Below are 26,061 nucleotides of genomic sequence, written 5' to 3'. Positions count from 1 at the left end.
AAACAATGCACATTTAGTTGACTGCAATAATGCAAATTTATAAATTATATGCTCTGAATATTCAAGCATCCCTTCTCAATGACCAAATAATAGATTTAAATACACTAGACTAAATTTAATATACTCAAAATTTAATGAGACTTGAAGGATTTGAGATCATTCGTTCTATATATCTTCTATTCATCTAATCTTCACTTGCATGTTGCATGAACTTTAGTTGTAAATTGAACTTGAGTAATCCTTATTAACCCTTATCAAAACTTGTGTAAACTTATTCTACTATCTTAGTATAAGTATTACGATCAAAATTATTTATGTAGATATATTATATTAGACCAGATTAAACAAGAACAATCCAGAAAAGATTAAAATAGTAAATTTCGATCAGAAAACCTTAGCTTGTTTCAGATGAAGACAACGAGTTTTTAACTTTCCCTACAAATCGATCATATGCTAACATTCTACGATACTAATATAATGTCTATAAATCATACAATACAATACAAGTAATACAAATTAAAGTAAATGATCAAAATGAAATGATGTTTATCTTTAGGACATATTTGTCCCATCTAAGCTAACACTCTCCAATAATTAACATTCCTAGTCAAGTCTGTCTGTCGTCTGGAATATGCATTCATTGATTTTCTTCTAAAAATCATTCACTAAAATATAATTTATTTCTATTATTTCATGTACATATAAGGAGTATCATATGCATATAGTATAGATTAGAAAGATAGATTAGAATAGGATAAAGATTTGATTTAGAGAGAGAGAAAATAAAGGAGAAGATTTGATTTGATTACTCATTTAGTGAAAGATCGAGTTCTTTATTTGTTAATAATAATGGATGTTTCTACTTATTATTTCTGATTATTGCATGTTACCATACATCTTGCATGTATTCACAAAAAGAGTTTTTGTTTTGTAGGATAAGTAAAAATGAATAGCGACATCACTATTGCTCTTTCTAGGAAGTGTATGGCATATATATATATATATATATATATATATATATATATATATATATATATATATATATATATATATATATATATATATATATATATATATATATCCGTATCTTTTATACTTGAACAAAATTTGAGCATCCGAATCTAAATGTTACGAGTACTTGACTAATCTTAATAATCCGAAATACGTACTTGAATTTGCTTATGTTGTTTGAACTTATTTTATCTGAACTCATATTGTTTAATTTTATTTGTGTGAAAGATCTTATTTTTTCAAAAAACTATATTTATTATGTCAAATATAGACTTATTTGCGTGTAAAATTGCTTAAATATGCCTTAACTTATTTTGTTTGAACTTAACTTGTTTTTGTTTAAACTAATCTTATCCAAACCCTAAAGTAGAACTGATATAAAATGCCCAAAGGTTGCATTGTTTGAGAAATTTTTCCCTGCTCTTTCTATTGGGCAATGGACAACAAAAAAAAGGTCAAGATTAAGAATTTCATTGCTAATTTTCGGCTAAAAAGAGAATTTAAACTCAAACTACGTGGTATTGAAGAAGGATTCAATAAATGATACGAACATGTTAATTTTACATTACAAACTAAATTTTGATAACAGGTTCTGGAGTTAATATTAAGAGCCATTTTCATTTTAACATATACGGAGTATAAACAAACATCATACTCCGATTTATAGGACAAGAATTTTTAGTGAACGTATATTTTCATTAAATTATACTTGTACTTTCAAACACAATAACAAAAACTTCAGATTGAAGGCAAAAATTATACAGCCAAGAATGAATGAAATACTGATATCACATCGCACTGAAGCATGCTTTGCTACAGATGACTGTCGTCAGATTCAACTCACTCTTGTTATTGTATGTGGTTAGAAGTCATGAGTCTCATGACTCTAACAAAAAGCTGAAGGTCGCGTAGTCTCTCTGGATTTCTGCTGAGGTGCATCATTCTCTTGTCCAAAGATGCAGCACTTGATGCATCCCATAGCCATTAATCAGTGTTTCGACTACCTTGGATATTTAGTTGTTAGTAACTTAGTACCATTATTTACAATGTAGTTGCCTGATTCTGCATACGTAGTTGCCCAGGAAAAATGCAGAATACATTTATTGCCTCTCATAAAACTACTCCAGTTCCTTCGTTATAATGGCTACCTTCCGAAAAGTCATTCTCAAATTCCCTGATGAGTTTTTCTATCTGCCTTCGGTATAAGGGCATCAAGTGATCGCTAATCATGCTATGAGAAAGCCTCAATTTACTATACAATGCCCTCGGAGTGAGGAATATCCCTACTTTACCCTCCATGGACTGCCTACTTCCACTATCACTTGATGTAACACTGCCTTCATCCTCAGCCACTTCTTGAAGACTGATTAAGTGCATTATTTTTCCCGGTGGGAAAAATCTATGTATTTCTTTAGCTTCAGGGGCTGAGCCTTCAGGTTCAGTAGCTCCAACCTCTTCCATTGCAGCTTGTTCTTCTTCTCTTATTTCCTTCTCCACATCAACATCCCCTTCAGCTCGATCATAAAGCTCATGCTCAAGTTGCTGCCACAACTCAACTTCGGTCATGAGATCTTCATTTCTTGGGCTCTCCACAAGGTCCTCACCATCTGCAACATCAACATTTAATTCACTCTGCACATGTCTTGCCTCAGAATAAGAGCATCCAGTTTCCGAATTCCACTGTAATCCCTCAGATGAAGATAAAGGAAGATCCACGGTCTCAGAGGTGGATTCACGTGAACATCCAATGGGAGGTTCGGAAGTTTCAGTGATTATAGGAGCAAAATCAGAGGATTGCTCTTGCCCGTCTGACAGCACTGTGTTGGCACGTCTCCGAGGTCCAATGCATGACCATGAAGAAAGCACAGCGGGGCGTCTCAATGCCGCATGAGCCATGCTCTGGGCTCTTTTCATGACAGCCTATATAAAATCACAAAAGGCATTCAAGCATCAGTACAAAATATGGGTCCCTTGAGTAAATGGAGGATCCACATCAAAAAGTGAATCCAAAAAGTAGTTCCATAGAAAAAAAGAATGTGAGAACAATAGGCTAAAATGAGTATACAAATAACAAAAAATAAAAATAAAAATAAAAAGGTCCAGCAAGGATTCTCAACACAATACATATAAACACAGGCAGCACTCTATGTCAATCAAAAGGCCCAAGTTTTTCTATTTGGTTAAGATCTAGGCTATTTTTCATATGTTTTATTTTAAACCCTCAATCTGAAATTAAAAATAATATAAAATCATACTAGAATACTTAATGGAGGTGCATAGAGAGAAAGGGAGCACCGATATAGATCAGGATGTTAGGTCTTTCAAGAGCTTTAGAAATATATAGATATTCCTTTCATCGCCCCCCCCCCCCCCAACCCCCCAAGAGCATCAAAACATTTCATCAGGCACTCTGCAATTCCGTCAGAGAGAATGAAAAAGAAATGAGCGGGGCATAAAAGAAAAATAAAATCCACACGTAAGAGAGATTACCTGAGTACCACTAGAAACAGGTCGAAGTACAGCGCCAGCACCAGCAACTTTTGCTCTAGCGCTAGCACCCAGCGCTGAAGCAGAACGATACACAGTGCTGAGAATCCTGGTCTGCTCAATTTGATTCCTCAAATCGTTCAGCCATGCAGAGGCTGTCACCTGAATAAAAATTTATGTACAAACGTTACAGATTAACATATTGTCACTTGTCCCTAAAGGCTGAAGTCCTGAAGATAGTTCTTGGTTGAACTAAGTACTTAATATAAAACCCAAAAAAACTTTAAAAAGATTTAGAGAAAAGACCTCCGCTCGTAAATCATCTACTGATGCCGCTGAGAAGGTTGGGACTAAATCAGCCCCATTTATGATGGAAGTAATTACATCCACGCCTGATTCTGCCAATTCCCATGTCATGCAAGCCGCTGTTTTCAAATAACCAGTTAGTACAAGAAAGGTTGGCAACAAAATAACAGTAACATGAAAAATTAGCATGCCTTACTCACAAAGTTATTATCCAATAAACTACAGAGCTCTAGAAAATAAATCTTATGACGACAAACCTGGAGCAAATGTGACACATGACGTGGAAGATAGTTCCTTCTGCTCACGTAATATGAAAGTTAAAAGAGCTGCAGTGCCCCCACCAAGAGAGTGCCCAACAATCTGCAAGCCAAGTGTAAGCACATTCAGATAAGCATAATAACCCTAGAACATGAGACACATTTGCTCGCATGAATACAGATAACAAAATTAGAATACTACCATGTAACTAGCAAAATTCCGAGATCAACAAAATCAGAAACATGGAAATAAACTTTAGTTTAATGATGATTCAGCATACAATAAGCATTGCTGCACATATGTAGCATTATCTGCAGATTAGATGACAGGCAGCAAGCGCAGAACACAGCATTTCATACTGGGCATGTCCAGCAGCAAAGAAGCATGAGTAAAACAATTATTTTGTCAACCCGTTTCACTGTGTGGAGAACAAATAGGGGAACCAAAATTTTGTCCACTTGATATCAAATATATGAATTCGCAATAATGAAGACAGAAAACAGCAGTGGCATAGTGTTCTTTTTAAGCAAGGTAAAGAAAACTACAAGATCCTCCACTCCATACATAAAACTTCATGCTGAAGAATGTAATTGATCTCATGCCAAGGGATCTAAGTCCTCTATTGTAAACAAATTGGTGTGAATCACAATTGCCAATCAGTCGAATGCATGAAGGTGCATTTAACAAAACCAGTAAAGTGAACTTGATAAATAAATTTTCACTTTAAGACACTATGCACCAAACATAATCTCACAATGGCACAGACCATTCCCAGCGACAGATAAATAATTTAAACAAGTCTTCACCTTCAATTTATAATCAGGATGCTCATCAAGAGCTTTAATAATACATGGTGTTGCTATCTTAGCGATCCATCGAGCAGCTGCAACCATTCCACAGTGCGCATATCCTAAAACTAAATCGCTTACACCTCCTTCCTGGACAACAGTGTGATGAAATGGCACAACCGCTCCAGTGACAGCAGTCAGAGTATCCTTGATACTGTGAGTTCCACGAATCAGTAATAGTAAACCCTTATCTTTGTGATCTATAAGAACTGTAAATGCAGGCTTCAAAATCTGCACAGCACAACAAACAGGTTAGTTCCATTCAGTGCTCCCTCCAGACCAGACCCGCAAATTTATCATCAAATTGGAGTTCCGATCTTACAAACATCAGCCATGAATATTAATAGATCTCTTCCTCACTTCACTACCTTTCCTCTGGACCTCACCCACGGAAAATAAGGATTCAAAAAGCCAAACAATATCCATAATCCTTATGAAGAAGCTTTGCCTAACATCACAAGTTACTTGAGGGCTGGCATAGTCCTTTACTCCTCCGTAGTTCCTTCCCCCCCACCCCAATTATACAATTTATTATAAGCCAGTGTTGGCTTAAAAATAGATATTTCCTTTAAAGAAGCATGTAAATTTCTTTGGAATAGTGAGCATAAAGCTGAATGATTTTAAGCAGCTTTCCAAGGTTTGAATTTTGAAACTTTACTAATTCACTGCAATTCAATTTTCTCATTTTCCTATGTTACAGTAATTTTCCTATTCCGTGCAAAGTATAGCTTATCCAAAATTTTAATTTTTCAACTTGAATTACTAACATTAAATCTCTGCAGGCACATCAATCCTCTTCACTCTTCAGTCATTTCACTAATTCAAGTTCATACAAATCATATATACTTCCTCCGCTTTTTTTAGTTGCATCACTTTAGTTTTCACAAACTCGTGGGCAATTTTCGGAGTAGAGAGACGTAGAGAGAAAAATAAATAGGCCCATGTTATAGGAGAGAGGTAGAGAGAATTTATTAGTTAAAAAGAAAAGTGATGCAACTAAAAAAAAATGGAGGAAGTATTTGACAGTAAAAACCTTGAAAAAAAAAAATTACAATGCTCAATAAGTGAGATCTTTTGTCATAACTCAATAAAAAGAAAATTTTGGTTGTTATGAGCAAGTGACTGTAGTAGAAGGTCATGGAAAACTAAATCATTCTTTTTAATAGCTCCCTCTGACCCTCATATTAATTAAAATACTAGCTTTTCAAAGCCACAATTTGTGAACTTCGCATAATTTTTCAATACTATTTTAAATTTACCGTTATACATGGGATCTCAAAGATTCATTCTGATGCGTATCTTCAATAAATATCAACTATTTACAGATACCATTATTATATAACTAAAATTATCGTTGTTCAAAGGTGCGCCCCCGGAAACAGTAAAAGCTGAAGTTCCTATGATAAAAGATGTAGGACGTGATAACTATAAATACTATGTTCATCATAAACTAATGTATCCTAACCACAGCCCCTAAGATAGGAATCCATAACGTAGCCCATGCGAAGCACATGCAATAGAGAAAAACAGGGAAAAAATCACACAAAATGCAAAAAGTTGCACCAGAATAATCCTTGATTTCCAAGATTAAGGAAATGCACCATAATTTACCCCAGCTTTAGGTTCCTGAAGAAGAACATCTTCTAAAGTATAGCCTGTCTCCTCCAAAAACAGTGGGAAAGGCTTCTTTGAAAAATGCCAGCAAAGAGTTAACAATTTCAGGAGATATTTAAGTTCCACAGCTATTTCTGGCCCCTTTAACTGTACACTATCGTTTCCTCCAAATACATCTTGGACACATAAGTTTCCCTGGAAAGAAGTATTACGTTAAAAAATTAGCCAAGCAAGACCCAAAGCCTTGTACATTTAGGCACCCAAGTAATAAACAGTAGCACTAGTATAGCTGATAGGCAGCTGAAAACTATGAATAAGTCAGCACACCAAATTTAGTCAACTTTTAAGCAACAAATTTAAATTTTAAAAAAAAAAAAAGAAAAGAAAAGGAAAAAAAAAAGCAGGTCCTGGATAAAAGGGATCAAAGAGACAACATGACCAAACAACCCAAGAAGAGTAAGAAGACTAAGGACTTGAAATGGAACAGTTATGACTCACCAATCACAAGAAAGCATAAAAAGAGATAAAAATACACATAAATATCTAATTCAAGTGATGAATAAAAAGTAGCCCAGAGCAACATAGACTTCCAAAATTATATGAAACTCTTAAGTTGTGAATCCTTATGCCACTGTACACCAGATTATTGGCTTGATCACAACTTACAAAACCCTTAAAACAGTCCTAAGAGAAAAATATTCAATAAGTGTAATGGAACCAGAGTATAATTATTTGTTATTAGCAAATAAATAGCAATTGGATACTTATCATTTTAGATAGAAAAAAGTCATATCCTAATCCCAAAATTCCCAACAATGGGTGTATTTATTCCCAAGAATCACAACTATGGGTTCTTCTAGTAAATCCAAGTTATTGGATGTATATCCCAAAATGAACTGGTTACAATCGATCTTGTGGGTCACTTGGCCACATGGCATATGTGACTGGTTTTTTTTAAAAAAAATTTCACTAAATAATCAGCCCCTGACTCCTTTCTCCCCCTTCCCATGCCGGCAACAAACTCCTCTGTCCTCTCCCACCAAAACTCCAACATACAACACCTAGGAGCCTACTCTTCTCCCTCTGCCATCTGATATTAAGGCTTTCTCCCTCTGCCAAAAACCCCAAATTTTTGTTGCCGATCTCATCTCTCTCAATCCTCCCTTATTGGTATTGTGTACTCACCTTCTCTCTCTTTTTTCTCACTCATTGTATAAGAATGTGTTGATATTGACTTATTTGGAGTATGATTTATTTTATTTTTTTAATGGTAGTGGTGTTTAGAAGAAGGCTGCCTCAGTTGTGGCAGTGAATGATGGAGTTGGCAATACCAACCCATTTTACATGAAATTGGCCTAGAAAACTTGGTGATGGAAATACGCCATGGTGTTGGCTCACGAGTGATGCAAGAGTTGGTAGTGGATGGGGTGTGTGACAGTGGTTGGGCTGGTTGGGTTGGTCAAGAAAGGGAGTGGAGGTTGCCTGGGAAAGAGGTGAGAGTCAAGACAAGGTTTACCTGGGGATTGGATTAGCTAAGGCAGGGAAGGAAGAGGATCAGAGGAGAAAGGAAGAAAAAGAGTGAAAAAAATAATAATAACTAATTAACAGGTTACATAGATGCATTTTGAGAAGGTACCCTCTATAGTTAGTATTATTCAAGAATAGCCAACAGTTCTAAATAATCTAGAAAGACCCTCTATAATTTGGATTATTATTGTGGATTTTTCCTTTTAGATATGCAAAATAAAAGCTCCAAATGTTGTATAGTCAATCTTTGGCTCCCTGTCCCCTAAGAACATACTTCTCTAAGATCATTGGCTTCGAAGCTATTATAAGCTCACAATAGTGCATCAGCTATGTCCCAATAAAATGAAATCCTCAAGTGTTACAGGACAAGTGAGCTAACTAATCAAGTAATCATCCATGTTCTGTATACTAAAACTAACTTGGGCATACATAGGCAGTATTGTTCCTAATTTTCAAATTCCTTAAGTAAATATACTTCCCCATCAAATCAATGATCAATCAAAATGTAAGCTACAATTAGCAGGACAATAATTTATATGTGACGTCCACTGACACAAAACTCTAGAAACACTCAAGATGATCCAGTGAAACAACAGCTAATCATGACCAGCAAAAGGCTGTGATATACAGTGATAAAGGTTGCTAAGGGGCGATGAGCCGATGACAGACTTCCATAACACCTCCCCCCCCCCCCGCCCGCACCCCCAAGCCTAACCAACTAGACCAACTAAATGTATATACTTACATGTCAATTGTAAGTAATCCCTGTGTTCCCTTAATGAGCTCAACCATTGGCACCAAGAAGTTGCCAGCTTTCCAAAGTGGCAACAGGTTCTAATCTTTTAAAAACACCACATGCAATAACATTGGTACTATATATTAGCTAGAACAAAACTTATTGACTTCAATGGTTATGAGACACAAACAAAGTTCAAACACTTAGCTGCAGCATACTAATACAACACAATCAAAGTGAGGAAAAACAGACAAATGAAGGCATACCTGCCTCTTCAAAAGAAAACTAATGCCAAAGGCCAAGTCCCCAATAGGCCACTTCCCCAAAGTCTCAGAATAAGTAAACCGAAGCGTCTCCGATAAGGTTGAAATCGTCTCCAACCACGTCCCAGGCGCTCGAATTAGTCTAGTAGAAACCCTCTCAATCCCTAAAGGACCATTATTTCCGGTGACAACCGCAACATTTTCCTCTTCATCAATCTCAGCCGTACCCGATTGCAACTTCTTGTTTAAGGTATAATACAATAGTGCAGCTGCACCAGCAGCTGATGCCATTGTCACTGTTGCCATTAGCTTTGAATAATCTCTACAAATTAAATTCCACAAAAATCAATAAAATTAAACAAAATTAATCACTTTTCATATCATAAATTAACCGAATTCAACTAAAAACAATAACAGTATTAAGCATAAGAGCTTCACCTGAACATAATAATTTAACAAATACGAGATAATTAAATCGCAAAAACCCTAAAAAATCCAAATTTTATTTTTCTATTATAAACAAATAATTACGATACTAAAATTAAAAACTGAATAAGAAGAGAGAAATTGATAAGAAAAAGCAAATTAAAGCAACGAAAAAGAAGGAATGAGAGAAAACCTGGCATAAAAATTCCGGAAAAATTGGAAATTTGAGGGAATATGCGATTTGGGGGAAGATCTCTTGCTTTTCTCTCTCCTAAAAACTGCAAAAAAGGGGTTAAGGTTTTTGGATCGAAGCAAAGAAGTTTAAGGATTGGAGGAAATTGAGAGGTTAACGTTACTTGTTTTTTTTCTTTTTGGTGTGAATTTTATTTTATGTTTGGGTTTTTATTTGTGTATGAAATTGTAATTCTAAGGAGTTTTGTTTTTTTGGGTGTTTGTGTTTTCTTTATTTGTAAGGCAGGTACTGAATGTTGTGAATAGTAGTAACCGACTTCTACCGGCTAAACAACGTATGAAAGTTTGCCTAATTTGGTACTCATCACAAAAAACGCAGGTTCTTATTTTATTCTTTTCTTTCCCTTAGTTTGTTGAATTTAACTTCTATGATGATGTTTTTGTGTGCTTGGACTGCTTGCAAGGTAAATCTTAATTAATGATGGAAATAATATGAAGTCTAAATAAATACGGGATAACTTCCACAAAATTATATAATTAATGATGAAAATTCACAAAATATCTCAAGGAAAAAATCACGATAGGAGAGAAAAATAAATGAGAAAAGGCAATATTTCACTCCTACATTCTTTTAGAGGTAAGGAGAATTGTTCTACCGGACTAAAATTCTGCACAAGTCAATTTAGTACGCTTTTTTTTTTTTTTGGGTTTAGAGAGCTACAAGAACATGTGATGAGAAATGGATCCCAAAATTCACTGAAATCGGGAAGGAAGGCGTTTCACTCTCATTTAGCGGGGTTAGTGAACTAGACATTTTGAAAGCAAAGGTAGAACAAGGGGTCTTCAGCCTCAAATACATAGAAATTAATGGCTCAATCTCAAAATTGAAAGGTACAATCATTATCATTTAAGTCAAGCTTGATTTGATAATTCATTGTCCTGCGTGAATAGAATCATACGGAGTGTAGCTTTTACTTGTTTACTAGGGTGGTCAACGCGCGCGATGCTCGCGATATGATCAGCCAATGCGGATAAGTTAACATGGCTCGTCTTTGTACTCTAAGGGTGGTCACTTAAGTTAGTTATGTTCGTTTTATGTGGCAGACTGGAAAAGGATTACAATGTAAAGCGTTTTAATAGCTTGTACGATGTACATAGTTATAAAGCTTAAAATTAGTAGGCATTTTGCGCGTGAAATGGCTTATGCAATCTGGTATAAAAATTATTTTTTTGCATTTCACTTATAAGAAATTTAGAAAATTGCAAATTGAACATCATATTTCAAAGTCAGTAAAAAGCTAATAAGAGAAAGACTAAATAACAAATAAACAATACCTACATTAATTTAAGCGTATTTTTGTTATGAACTCTCAAATTATATACTATTTTATGAAAGTCTATTTATGCATATATGTAGCCCGGCCTAGGGGCTATATATATTTGTTACCCGATATATGTATCAAAAAAAAATGGTGATTCTCTACAATAAAAATTGATATAAATGTAACACCCTCAAATCTCCCTATACGGAAATACTAGTATAATACGTTTAATTATACCGTAGAGATAGACTTAGGCGTATTACCGCCATGTGATTACGCAAGGCTACTCAAACTATTAACCAAAACCAATACTTTGCAGCGGATACTCAAACTCTCTCTTTATTAATAATAACTATAAATAGAAACCATTGTCATGAGTACTCATGATTAGACAAAGACCAACATTCCTAATTTGGGTGAAGAACATTCCCGGGATTCCCATATGCTCAATTCTTGACTCCACCTGAAATTAGTCAACACTGCTTACCATTACAAATAAACAGGGCGAACCAAAACAAATAAAAAATACGGATTAACAAAATATATATGCTAAGTACGATAAGTGCAAGATAAGTAAATTCAATTTATTTGCAAACATGCTTTTAAATCCAATTCCAATAATTAATCTAATGAATTCCAAAACTCATGATTTCAAATCAATTCCAATAATTCAATAATTCGATGAAACGATTTATAAAACCAATTCCTCCTTTGAAAACCAATCCCTCTTTTGAAAATCAATTCTCCAATATTCTCAAAATAATTCCAATAACTCAATAATAATGATTAGTCAAATCAGTCATTTTCGAAAACCCAATCTCCTCTCTAAGTGTGCACACACCCCAAATTAGTCTCCCACTATTTCAAGGCTATTCTTGGAGAAAGACTAGGTCATACAAAATCCATAGCCTTCAATGAATCCGCATAGTGGAATTAATATAATAAATATGCTTATAAAGCTTTTTGAAATAATTCAATAATTCTCATAAAGTTCCTCTTTGAATAAAATCACCCTTTATAATAGGTTAACTCAAAACTCCTTTTTTATTAAATTCAACATGCCTTAAAAATCAACCTTTTAATAAATACTTGAGAATTAATTCTCATACTAATAACCTTTCAGAATCAATAATTCTTCCTTTGAAAAACCGTTTATTTAATTCATCAAACTTTTCAAAAAAAAAAAATTTTGTATTCAACATGATAAGTAATTCAAAACATGATATAACATCAATCCTCCAATTTATTTATCAAACCAATTATTTAAACATGCTTTTATTTCATAAATCATAATTCAATTCAATTTAATTCAACCCTTATAAAAATCATGTAAAACATGCTTATACAATCCAATCAATTTCAAAGGTATCTAGCCACCTAAACGTACCTTTGGTCCTTGCTTAGCACACACAAAGAAACTTCAAGAACTTGGATCAAACTGACCCTACAAATAAATATAACCTTAATTAATATAAGGTTAACAAATAATCACAATAATAAAATTAAAAACCCTCAACTCTATATGTACCTGAACCTTTTTAAATTATTTTTCATAAATATGAATAAAAATATGATTTTATTTAATTAAAACTACTCATAATAATTTTTATAAATCCCCCATAATAATAATAATTATTAATTAAATAAGAGAAGAGAAGAAGAAAAGGTAGAAAACCGAGGAAAAGAGAGAAAGAGAGGTGGCGGCAGCTGCCGGGGCCGTGATCAGCGGTGGTGGTCGGCGGTGGTTGGTGGTGGCGACGCAAGAAAAGAAAAAGAAAAGCAGAAGAGAAAATTAAAGAGAGAATTAGAGAATTTGGTGTGAGTGTTTAGCCATGAATCAATGGGTATTTATAGGCTAGCTCATGCATGAATTATGGTAAGAGAATGTAGGAAGAATTATGGTAAAAAGAGTTAAGGAAATTACTTGGAGAAGAGTGTTAAAGAAATATGGAAAGTTTGAGGTTAAGGTGAGTAAGAATAATAAAATTAAGGAAAGTATGTTGTCATGAAAAATAATATGGCAAAAGAGGTTTACTTGGGGAATACTCAAGGATGAAATAAGGTAGGGAAATAAGATGATCGAATATTTAGGAGATGGGAAATAAAAATTAAGGATATAATTTTGAGGAAGATAATTAAAAATACAATTTACCAAAATAATTCACCCAAAATCTATCCTTGGTGGCCGAAATTTTTGAGCTTCCACAGCTCAAAATCTCGGACACCCTATGTAGTATTTAGGGGAATATTTTGCTAGATTTAAGGGATTAAAAATAATTGTGTAAATAATATATTTTGTATAAAATAATTAATTAAGAGAATACCAATTATTCACTAAATAAATTAACTAAGAAAATCAAATTTTCCACACTAGGAAAATCCAAAATAAATAGCCACTTAGTAGGAATTTTTGGACCTCCTTATTTAAATAATAAATTATAGTTTTTACTTAATTAAAATATCTGAAATATATATAAATAATTTGGTTTTTTTTTTAAAAAAAATGGATAATAAATTTTATTCAAAATTCAAAAATAATAATTAAGTTTTAAAATAGTTTTGGCGCCAAAATTCAAATATCATTTTGGCTCCAAAATTCAAATAGTAAAATAATTACTAAAATACCCTTTTTAGAAAATAATAATTAATTGATTAATTAATTAGAAAATACGTTTTAAAAATACGGGGTATTGCATAAATTACGAGCTAAAAAAACAAAGCAAAAAAAAGGAATATGAAATTACATTAATTTGTTCTTGGGTACCTTATGAGTAGTTAGCAATCTTAGGTCTCAAAATTTAGTTTTGAGTTTGGATTTGACTCAAGTCTAATGCAATGTAAATTTATACTTCGTAGTTCTGTTATACTACCTCAGTTTCTTATTATGTGAATATTTTGTCTCACAAAAAATACCCATTTGTTACATATATAAAATAAGAAACGGAGGTAGTATCTAATATGATCCAATATCCATTCTGATATAAAGTTTCAAATTTGGTATCTGAAACCCATTTTAAAAATCCAAATTAACTAAATGGGTACTTTTTTTTTCTTTGTATATTGGCCTGAGGGATTTTATTTATTTATTATTGTTTTAATAACAGAGTGCCAAGAAGAGATGAGTTAACCAAAGCAGCCAATCTTGAGGTTAGCTTAATTCCACTTAACACTACAAAGAAATATAGTAATTTATTAAGCTGATACTTATTAGATGCAGATCATGTCACCACGAAGCAGACAAAATCGAAACACAAATTAAAACCGATGGAGCAGGAAAATGACTGAGAATAATGCTACATCCAACAGAATAAATACAGAATACATATACAAAAGCAAACACCAAAAAGACTTCATAATCCTCAAACTACATACATCCAGTTACACTAAAATTACAGGACTTCAAGAATATAGCCTTAGAGTTTCCTGGAATTGTATCTTGTGTGACCTGATAGATCACGAAACATAGCAGCTATGATAAGGATGCACCAGAATCTCACCAGAAAAGTGGTATCTTTAACTAACAATAAACCTCTAAGGTAGGTTAGGATTGATAAGAGAACTACTCGTTGTCTCCTTTCCTTCAAATATTCATCTAGAGCCTCTATAGCCTTCTGTGCAGTGTTGACAAAGGCATTTTATTCCCATTCATATCAACCTCACCTATCTTCTTTGAAAAACATTTACCTAGAACAATATCATCTAGACCCTTCCTGCCCTCATTGAAATTTCTCAAAGGATCAAAAACTTGATCTAGAGCATCCATTGATGAAGATGAAATTGAAGAGGGAGAAATTAAAATTACCACCCCATCAACACATACAAGATGGGTTTTAATTATATTGAATTGATGACACCAAATGAATGAATGAAATTTGAAAATAATTATAATAAATTGTAAATGACAATAATTGCAAAGAATAAGAGTACATATATATAATTAGAATTTCAATTATAATACATTTGGTTAAAATTACATGCATATCAGTTACAAACTCTACCACGTATTGAGTTTTAATTAAGATTGAATTGATGGCACCAAATGAATGAATGGAATTTGAGAATAATTACGATAAACTACAAGTGATGGTAAATTTGAATGAATGGAATATGAAAAGAATTACAATGTAACAATAACTTGCAAGCTAAGATGGATTCTTATGACTAACCACTAAACAACACCGCTACATGCCAAATGTCATTTAGATAACTAAACACCCCTACATGCCAAATGTCATTTAGATAACTAAATTTACATACATTTTCAAGGCTACAGACGAAAAAGCATTTATATGAACCATACCATCAGCATATCAAAGACTATTCATACAGTGAAATAAATATTAGAGACACTGCTCTTGATTTTATTTATCTTTTAGAAATGGAAACACCCTGATTGCTTATTAACGCATTTTATTTTCTTATAAACCATGCATCATTAGGAGAGCCCCAAGGCTCTTAGTTTCCGATAACATGAACAAATTACTAATTGAGAAAACTGCATTATCAGAGCAACAGATATAAGATATTGCTATTAAATTAGATCCATCAGCTCAGCGAGTCAATGATATATTGAATAGCGAGACAACCCTCATAACTGAAATTTTCACCAACTAATTAAAGAGACGTGCAATGGGAGAGGCGGTAGGACTTCTGTCCAATGCAAAAATGGAAACAAATATATTATACTAAAGCCACAAGCTCTGCAAAATAATATTATGAAGTCATACAGGCAAAAAAGAATTATAAGACTAATTGATTGATCAAAATGGATCAGCCCACCCCATGAGACTCGTAATTTAATCGAGTTGAATGAGTTGTAATTAATCAATGAGCTTCTTAGCACAGAACATAACATATAGCAGAATTATGAAGTCATAGAAAGGAATAAAAGGTTCAAGAATTAAGACTAATCTAGGTGATTACCAAGACAAATCACAGCACAAAACATCCAAACTTATCTTAGTAGGGAAAGAACCACCAGTACCAGGTTTTTTCGGTAGAGACGAATATAATCAGATTGACAGATAGACCTATTAGCTAAAGAGTATTTCATGTTTTCAGAACAAAACAAGTGATGGAATGTTGTACAACAATTATAAAGGGATAAATTTGCTCAACTTGATACCAACAACAGCCAAACATGATCAAATAATGCGCTTGATAAAAAAAACCCAATGGCGCTAGATTGTTTTACAACAATATAATGGGATATACACTACCATGAGAAAAACAGACAAGTTTAGTATAGATTATGCAAAATTTACGAAAAATGTAATAACCTTAAAATCAAATTCTCAAAAATAAGAGTTTACCTTAGCATATAGGGTCATTACTGTATGTATGAGGGGAATTGGAGGCGGGGGTGAATAGATCACCTGGCCTGCCAAACAGCAACAAGAACAACAAATTTTTTTTTTTAGAAAAAAAAAAAAAAAAAAAAAAAACATATACATGTAAAGATGTGTTGTAGAAAAGCATATTAATATGAAAACAACAAATTGAAAAGAATAAAAAGAGACCTGAGGAGCTTCCATGGTGTAATGCTCAAGAAAATCAACATAATGTTGGTATATCGAGTACCTGGTGCTCCATTCACTTTAATCACCCGCTTTTTTTTTTTTTTTTTTTTTTTTTCAAATCCAATCAAATTTTGGGAAAATAAATGGAGAAAATAATTAATGGAATAATACCCAGAATTTATCAAAACCCTAGAAAATAAACTGAAATTAAAATTGAAAAAAAGATATTACCTTTGAAGATTATCAGTGACTTTGTGCTTGAAACCAGTAGGAGGAACATCCCTCTAATCCCAGTGAAAGGAAGCCAACTTTGAGCACTAACCCCCATAAACGGCTCTAGATTTTCCAGTGAATTTTCAGCGGATGAGGTTCGGCGTCATTTTCGGTGTGAGCGGTATTTCAATTGTATGGTAAGATGATAAAGGGAATGCATTCTTGATTGCAGGGAATCCGATAAGTTGGGATGATAATAATAGAGAGATGAAGTGAGAGAGATGGTAATCACTAAGCAGGTGGCATGGGTGTTTAAAAAAAAAAAAAAAAAAAAAAAAAAAAAAAAAAAAAAAAAAAAAAAAACCTTTAAGGCTTTAATATCAAATGGGGCTAAATAGGTAAATACACATTTTTTGGGGTTATAAATGTCACAACACTGTTTATAAGAGTAAGGTTGAACTTTTTACAAGGCAGGGATACATGGGAGTATGGGAGTGTACTTTTATATGTTTGGATTTTAGCTAAAAGGATCAGAGGGCCACTGCCCACTCCTATAACCCAAATGTGTTGTGGGCTTGTGTTTTCATATATGGCCCAATCTTCGTGCTTACCGTAAAGCATCCATTGATAATTTTTAGTTCATTATTGTGCGTATTGTCAGTTTCTCCCAATCATTGAATTCACAAATCACAACATCTAATCTTCTTGTATCGTTTAGACATTTACAACGGAGTATTGTACTTCATCTGTTCTTTAATTTTCTTACACTTTTCACATATAGTCTTTACATTGTTATTTATTCCACTTTTGATTATAGTTTGTTACGCTTTTACTTCTTAGTCTCTTACTACTTACAGTGTACAAATGACCTGCTCCGTTTCTGAGATTTCGGTGGTTTGGGGCAAAAACATAGATTGGGACCCTAACTCACATATCCACATATAGTATTATAAAGTAGGATATGCAAAAAGGATTATATATAATTAGATAAATTTTCGTTAAAAATTGAAGAGTAAAATGACCGTTTATTATAGTTTTCATCTTCAATTGAATCACGAAAGAGAAGAAATTAATCTAACTGAAAATTGAAAAGAGATACACTTTGGAAAATAAAATTACCGAAAGAAGGGGATATAATTGAATTAATGACTTTTTTTTTGGGTTAATCAAATTCATTTAAGAAAGTGAATATTTAGGGCAAAAAATTAGGGAGGAAGAAAGTTGACCGATAATGGCGTTTGATATTCTGACATTCTATAGTACTGTACACGATTTTTGCTTTCTTTTTTTATATTTTTTTAAGAAAATTAATTCGGGGCCTTGTATAATAATGAAGCTAGGCTTTTTAACCAGGGCTCAGGATGGTCGCCCCAGGTGCCCTGCCCTTGCTACGGGCCTGAAATGACCCACTTTTAGATTACTTTTTCACATAATACCCAACTTTAGTAATTTCTCTTAATTTCTTAATTTTGTTGTTTATAAAACTACAAGGACAGATGATGAGAATCGATTTCAAGATCTCTTGAATTGGAAGGGGAGCTCTAATCACTTGAGCTATCCCTCATTCTCTCTTAATTTCTTAATTAGTGTGCACAAAGTCATACAAAAAATTTATTGTAATATTACTAGTATGTTTAAAAACAAAAAACGCTAATGTAAGGAAAACAGTTTGTATTATTGTACTTTGAAGTAGTGTTTGAACTAGTTTGATATCAGCTTATGAACCCTATCCTTGCATTGTTGATGCCAATTGCCCAAAATTCGACTCTTAAATTGCCTGACTTACTAGATTGGCATGCAAAACATGGAATTTTGTCTCATACTCTCTTAATTTTTTTTTAAGTGCCTCATTAGGAGTTTTGACACTATTCATTAGACTTACTTTGACTAATGTTTATAAATTGTACATAAAAAAAAAATGTAATTTCGTGGGTACTTGTTGGAATTGTCTCAAAAATTAGATTATTAATATTCAATTGTTATAATTTATAGTTATTGATAATTAAAGATACTATTCGTTAAAGTTTTGTATCGGCATATGTGTCATGTCACTATGAAGCACTCTAAACAAAACATAGGGATTAATATAAAATGGAATTTTGGTATATATAGAAATTGGATAAAGAGATATGAACGTAGAAAAATAATCATTCGATGAAGGAACACAAAACCATTATGTTTCAACAGAGGTGCAAGAAACGGTTGAAGGCAATGAAGTGGGTAAAATGGTTAAATTTTGCGAGTTGTTCCAACCACTGCGAAATCTGATTTCAAGAGCCAAACAAGAAAGAACACTGTACAAAAGAGTCAAGACCAGGTCCTCTAATAGAATGTTTAACCTACAGCTAACGCTTCTAAATGTCTTGCAACTATTATAATCGTACTCCGCTATCTTTATATTTAACGTATATAGGTTTTAGATAGATCTACGTAAATAAGTAAAGTGTTTCGTTTAAAAAACAAAGGAAATTGATCCTTTAGATACTTTGCCACAAAATGCTTCTATTAGGATCCACTCAAATTAATAAACTATGTCATGTGTCACTGTATCAACTTAAGCATATAATACATTAACATTAATATATTATGTCATGTCTCATGTGTCTTTGTATCAACATTATAATAAATTACTAATTAGTACAATTTAACCCCAAAATGATGGCATATAATCGTATCTTTTTTCCCCTAGCCTCGTGAAAAAGTAAAGAGAGTAATGTGGTTTCCTTGGCTTTATTCTGTTGTTCATTCATTTGGTTTCAAATCTCAGTGCAAAGCTACGCACATGATCATCATTAGCCAACACCAATACGGCAAGATATGCATTATTCTCATTCCTTTACTAGATTAAAAGCATAATTAACGCAGTTGTGGCCCCATTAACTGCATAATTACTGATTATTTTAAGGTTAACTTTATAGATTTTGCTTTTAAATTGTTACTATTGTCGTGGGTTGTGGTCCATGACTCCATGCTCCTGTTGAATGACTTGAATCGTGAATGACATCAGACAATATACTATCGATTGTCCTACCTGATTTTGTTTAAAATAAAATATATTGTCCTTTCTGGAAGGTTCAACAAATAAAATAATGCAAGAATTATATTATTAGTTTTTTTTATTTGTTTTTGACTTGTTTTTTTTATTTATTGACTTGTTTCTTTAACTTATTTAAAAATACTAACTACTACGTAGTTACTTTATTTTTGGGTAATGTTATATGTAGTCTTTATGATTATCAATAGACATTAAGATTTTTCCTTTATTAAAGTTAGGAATGCATGATAAAATTATTCGCAAATCAGTGTAACTAATGTTATATTTTCATTTTTGTCAAAAAAGTGTTATATTTTCATTCCCCCCCCCCCCATTTTTAACTCCTTATATGTAACCCTAGGGCTATGTACATCATTTTTGATTTCTTAGCTCTTATTTGTTCACTTCTTATCACTTATCTTAGAAAAAAGCTCAAGTAAGGACAAAATAAGTTATGATAAGCTAAGGGTTGTCCGAATTCATTTTTTGGTTAAAATTAAATTCTAATAAAGTCTTGTACAAAAAAAAAAAAACTAATAAAGTCTAATAAATTTTGATAAGTTAATATCATATATAGTATGTTTAAAAATTAAGTGAATAAAACACGCTTTAATGTAACTATTTATCAAAGAAGAAAACTTAATTGTATATTTTAAAAACGTTGATATTAGCAAATTCCAAAAAAAAAAAAAAAAAAAAAGTATTGACGACTAACCTTCGTAACATCAGAGAAAATACAAGTTTATAAGCTTGATAAACAAAAACTGTTTATCAAGGTGTGTGTATGTAAATTATATCTAACTTTGGTTAACTATTGTTTTTTCTCTCCTCCTTCAGCCTTTTGGTATTTTCTGATTTTCTCTCTCCTCCCTTAACCTTTTGCTGTTTCTCTCTCCTCCTTCAACCTTCAATTTCAATGGTAGAAAGTACACCTTTTCACTATGACATCAAACAAGTGACATCTATGGAGGAAGAAAAGCTTAACTACCCTTTAGGGTTAACCATGCTCATTATTTTCACTTTGTTATTTGGGATTTCGTTTCGCTGCCGAAAATGGTGGTATGAAGTCGAATTTAATGGAGGAAGGAAAACTCAACGACCCTTTAGAGTTAACCATGCCATTAATTTCTCCTTTTGTTATTAGGGTGTCAAACAGACTTGAAAGAGAAGGTGAAAGCAGACAAAGATTGGAGGAAGAAGATTAAGGTGGGTGGGAAGAAAAAATATGAACAAGAGGAAGAAGATGAACATGAAGAAGAAGAAGGTGGGAGGAAGAAGATGATGAACAATAACAAACGGTGAGTTAACGGTGTTAACTCTAAAAATTTGTCCAACTTGTCATATTGGCCTACAAACAGTAAAAATATGTTTTTTTTAATAAAAAAACACAATTTTCAATGGAACTTATTTACGAAAATGTCATTTGATAAACATAATTTGGTTATTTGGGTTATAAATTAGGCTTGCTTATAACATAATTATTATTCATCTTTTTTAAAATAAACCAAATAAAATTCCATTGTTCTAGTTACAACTTTTTATCTCTTGCTAATTCATATCCTTAATTAATGTAATGATATATACATTGTATATTTTACACTCATGTGAGTTCATACAAGATCATATTGGATTCATGTTGTATTGTATATTCTAGTGAATCGCTAAACATCGCTCGCAAATTACCATATAAAGCCCACAAATATGACTTGGTGTGATCATTATGCCCATTTTCTAAAATTGAAATAATCTCGGTTTAAAAAATGTGGAGCCGTACTGGCTCGCCGAGGGAGACCGGAGGGCAGGCCGGAGATGCGGGGGACGCCGGAGGTACGTCGTCGTCGTCGACGGAAAACGAGGTAAGTCACCGTTAAAATTCACGGTTTACCGTCGGAGTGGCTCCGGCGCCTAGGATGGACGCCCAAACCGTAGCCTGGACGTCCAAGCCAGACGCCAGAACCACCACAGTGGCGTCCAGCCCAGACGCCCAGACCACCAGACTGGCGTCCTGGCCAGGCGCCACTCTACTGGCTGAGGCGGCCCTACCAGGCGCCAGTCCAGTGGCTGTGGCAGCCCTGGCAGACGCCACCTTTATATATTAATTTTTTTTTTCTTTTTTGATTTTGTTGTTGTTTTTTATTTATTTATTTTTTTTTTAAAAAAAAAAATCGAAAATGATTTTTAAAAAAAATTCGAAATGGGTTATTTTAAAATTAATTTTGAAAATTCGAAATAGGTTTTTTTAAAATTAAGTTTGAAAATTCGAAATGGTATATTTTTAAATTTAGTTTGAAAATTTGAATTGGGTTTTTATAAAAATTAAGTTTGATTATACATAATTATGCTTTTTTTGTGTTAATTCTGTGTAAATATAGAAATTAAATGTATTATCCGTTAAATGTATTTATTATAATATATAATTGATGCAGGATTATGGTGGAGACGGAAATGATTACAGTGGGATATTTGGACATGATGGTCCATTCGAAGAAGCTCAACAGGCGATTGATTGGGCAAAACAGGTTGCAATTGCAGCTGGATTTTGCTTGGTAGTAGTAACTCATAAATCTCAACGGGATGGTAGAATGGATCGCATTTTGAGATGTGACCGTTATCGCAAAAGAGAAGAAAGAGATTTTCGTACAGCCACTCGGTTTGATACAAAGCGGAAAGGTTGTGGGTGTGAGTTCAGAGTAAAGGTTCGACAACTACGGAGTCGTGACGGTTGGGAAGTGATTGGTTACTCTAAATGGGGGTATCACAACCATGAGATGATAGTATATGAAGAGGGTCATCGACAGCTGAGCGGCTTAAGTCCTGCTGCGAAACTAGTTGTGAAAGAAATGAGTGATGCTCAAGTCAAGCCTGCTAAAATATTAGCATCTGTGTTAGAGAAATTTCCAGAAGACCATCCAAACCAAAGACACATCTACAACGTCAGACAACAACTCAGGTTTGAACGGTCAGAGGGAAGGAACCCTATACAGCAGCTGCTACACCAGGCACAATCACGTGGTTACCTGTTCTGGTTTGATTCTGATGAAGATACAGCGGAGGTGACTCATCTTTTCCTTGTGCATCCTGATTGTGCTGATATGATCAAGTCTTGGCCATTTGTGATTTTGATCGACTCAACGTACAAGACAAACAAGTACAAGTTCCCACTGGTTGAGATCATGGGGATGACTCCAACGAACCAGAACTTTCTGATTGGTCATGCAATCATCAAGGATAAGACGGCTCCAAGTTATTATTGGGTGTTGGAGAAGCTGAGAAACTACATCGGGCCTAATGTTCATCCAGCATCCATCGTCAGCGACTGTGAGGGAGGTCTCTTTGCCCCCATAGCAGAGCTGTTTCCAGAATCGAACCACTTATTTCCGCCGCTCTTATCCGGAAACAAGGTACATCCGAGGAGTAGAAAAACATAAGCACTCAGCTGTGCGTCGTGCGTCCTACGTGCACTGGGGTACAAACACCGCTGCAACACGGATGCGATCTTCACACCGCCGTGTTCCCAAACACCAAGCGCCTCGGTGTACAGTGCAGCCCTGTCCACCACCAACAACTCCGCCAGCAAATCTGCCTGATCCGCATCAGCCACAGCACAAAGTCGTTTACCCTCAACACGAATCCCTAGAATGGCCTCGACGTCATGTAATATGATCGTCATCTCACCGAACGAAAGGTGGAAAGAGTTTGTATCCGGCTGCCATCGCTCAATGAAAGCCGTGATCAGCGTACTGTCAATCTTATCGTGCATGGTGGCAGGAACGTGATTCACCCCAGTGCCCTCCAGTCGCTCGAACATCTCGCTCTCCGCCGGCTAAGCCTCAGCCCATGTACGCAAAAAGCTACAAGTCTTTTCTCGGGTATGACATTTCAACAACCCCGTAACTGAAGGCCTCTCCTGGTCCTCCCAAATACAGGCAGCTATGTGTCCTAGAAAGCTAGGAATCACACTCCCGTCAACAGGCCCACCGGGCACCTCACTCCTAACAACCCAAGAATCATTAACGACCCTCGACCGTTTCCTGCTTGCCCCAGATACAGTGGACGCAGATGATGTGCCAGATCTACTAACAAACCTACCACCCCTACCCTTACGCACCTCCACCATATGTGTCTCGTACATGTCATCAACCCTCTGACTGAATGGACCGTAATCATCATACGGTCCACTGCCATCGTCCACATCCTCATCCTTATCCGCGCCCTCCTCCTGCTCCTCCTCTTGGTCACCCTCCTCAGCATCATCATCGTCATCGTCATCCTCATCCCGACGGTGTATCCGTTCTCTACGAGCCGAGGCCGAAATACCACGGGATCTAACATGTCTATGCCCCGACCTCTCCACTGAATAACTTCTACTAAGAAGCTCTACATTCTTCCCCGCACCATGACGACGCAGTGAATTCTACAAAAAATTTATAAACATACAAAAAATTATACGAAAAATAGCTACCACTACCCAAATCAAATAAACTAAAAACATACTAACAAATTAACATAATAAAGAAATTAACAAAACACTTAAATAAAAATAATAGAATAAAAAATACACTAAGAAAGGAAATAAAACCAACACATAAGAATATATATAAACATAAATAATTCATTCCCAATTAAAATAAATTAACTAACCAAAAACAATATCAATAATAAAAATTAAAATAAATTAACTAACCAAAAACAATATCAAATGAACAAAAAAATGTACTAACAAATTGAAATTGAGAATAAAAATAAAAATGTACAAATAAAACAAACAAATAAACATAGAAAAAATATAAACATAGAAAAAATAGTTGTATTTTTAAATTGTACAAATAAAACAAACAAATAATTGTAAACAAAATATAAACATAGAAAAAATACAACAAAATTGATAAAATTTATAAAAATAAACAACAAAATATAAAAACAATTGAAAAAGATATTACACAAAAAAAAACAATATTTTAATACAAATATATAAAAAAAAAGGGGGGGGGGGGCGCCTTGGCTGGACGTCCAGCCAGCGGTGGTGGCGCCAGCTGCAGACGCCTGGGCTGGACACCATAGCCACGGCTGGTGCGCTTTGAATAAACGCCACAACCGTGGCTATGGCGTCCAGCCCAGGCGCCAGCCTACTGGTTGCGGCGTCTGCAGCTGGCGCCACCACCGCTGGCTGGGCGTCCGGCCAAGGCGCCCCTCCTCCGTCACGGCGGTTTTCCCTTTCTTTTTTTTTTAACAAATTGTACCTTGCCTCCTTGAGACCTCCTTCCCTCCGCCGCCGCCGCCGATTCCTTGCCTTGCCGCCTCGACATTGCCGTTGTTTGAATATTTTTTTTTTGAGATGTTGAAAGAAGATGAGCGATGAGAGTGTGAGTGATGAGAGTGTGAGTGTTTTTTTTTAGGTCAAGGGCAATATTGTCAAATCAAGTGGATTTTGTGGGCTTTATGTGGAGATTTGCGGGCGATGTTTAACAAATCCCATATTCTATGTTATTTCAAAAGACAATAGCTAACTGGGTGCATCATTTTTATGCTTTACAGTATTTATACCAACTACTCATTACGCAAGACCAATAACAACTCAATAAGGAATAAGTTGTTATTCTAACTATCTTTGCCACTCCGTGTATTTTTTTAATTTACATTTAATTTTATATGCTAAAGAATTTGTATAAAATTTTGATTGAGAGTGCTTGTTTACTTTCATTAGTTATTATTGTTCATCTTTTTAATTATAAAATTAATATTTTATAGTTTAAATAATATATTTTGATATACAAAATAAAATTCGGTACATCGCCTGTCCACATATGAGTTCAAAGTATTACGGAGTACAAAAATTGGAGAATAAATTTCGGAAATTTTCATTTTTACCACCTTCAAATAATGACTTTGTCGAATTTACCGCCTCCAAAAAAAAAACATTTACTTTACCACCTCATAAAAAAAATTAAACATCAGTTTTACCACCTCATCCGAGCTCAGGTGACGGAAAACGCTTGTGGGGCCCGGTTAACTGTCACTTCCCTCCAATTTAATTCTTTTAAAATCGATTTCCCTCTGTCTCCTCCTTTTCTCACCTTCCACCTTCCATAATCAATGTCTCACCAACTTTCTCACTTCCTCATCAATTTTCGTCTCTCTCTCCTTTGATTTTTCTTGATTCTCACTGTAACTGCTTCTCTCTCCTTTGATTTTAATCTTTCTCTCTGTAAAAACTGAAACCCTAGATCAATTTGGGTGGTTGAAATCGAGCTGGAACCACAAAATTGCAACACATCAGCTTCTCTTGTCATCTTCCACAGGGTGAG

The 26,061-nt window shown here is 34.3% G+C and overlaps 1 protein-coding gene and 1 long non-coding RNA gene across 4 annotated transcripts; both read right to left on the bottom strand.

Annotated features, from left to right (window-relative positions):
* Positions 1–1,595: 1,595 nt before the first annotated feature.
* LOC110688068 lies at positions 1,596–10,283 on the bottom strand. 2 transcript variants are annotated; one of them, XM_021864745.1, is made up of 8 exons: positions 9,670–10,279; positions 9,054–9,370; positions 6,522–6,719; positions 4,869–5,141; positions 4,062–4,164; positions 3,805–3,923; positions 3,502–3,660; positions 1,597–2,931 (listed from the first exon to the last, which is right to left on the bottom strand). In XM_021864745.1, exons 1-8 carry the CDS (start codon positions 9,674–9,676, stop codon positions 2,122–2,124), a joined length of 1,986 nt encoding a protein of 661 aa, XP_021720437.1. In that variant the 5' UTR covers positions 9,677–10,279; the 3' UTR covers positions 1,597–2,121. The 2 variants fall into 2 exon arrangements, with proteins under 2 accessions (XP_021720438.1, XP_021720437.1); XM_021864746.1 differs by lacking the exon at positions 4,869–5,141 and having other exon boundaries at positions 1,596–2,931; positions 9,670–10,283.
* Positions 10,284–11,283: 1,000 nt separating this feature from the next.
* Positions 11,284–17,054, bottom strand: LOC110688067. Of its 2 annotated transcripts, XR_002504505.1 has the most exons (4): positions 16,510–17,054; positions 16,303–16,370; positions 12,378–12,434; positions 11,284–11,453 (listed from the first exon to the last, which is right to left on the bottom strand). It is a non-coding gene; the product is annotated as an uncharacterized LOC110688067 (long non-coding RNA). The 2 variants fall into 2 exon arrangements; XR_002504504.1 differs by lacking the exons at positions 11,284–11,453; positions 12,378–12,434 and having other exon boundaries at positions 14,269–16,370.
* Between the last annotated feature and the right edge of the window lie 9,007 nt (positions 17,055–26,061).

Source organism: Chenopodium quinoa, unplaced genomic scaffold, assembly GCF_001683475.1.
Source record: "Chenopodium quinoa cultivar QQ74 unplaced genomic scaffold, ASM168347v1, whole genome shotgun sequence".
In the NCBI taxonomy this organism is placed as follows: Eukaryota; Viridiplantae; Streptophyta; class Magnoliopsida; order Caryophyllales; family Amaranthaceae; genus Chenopodium; species Chenopodium quinoa.
Note: the sequence above shows the minus strand (reverse complement) of the source record. Positions and strands in the feature narration are given on the sequence as shown.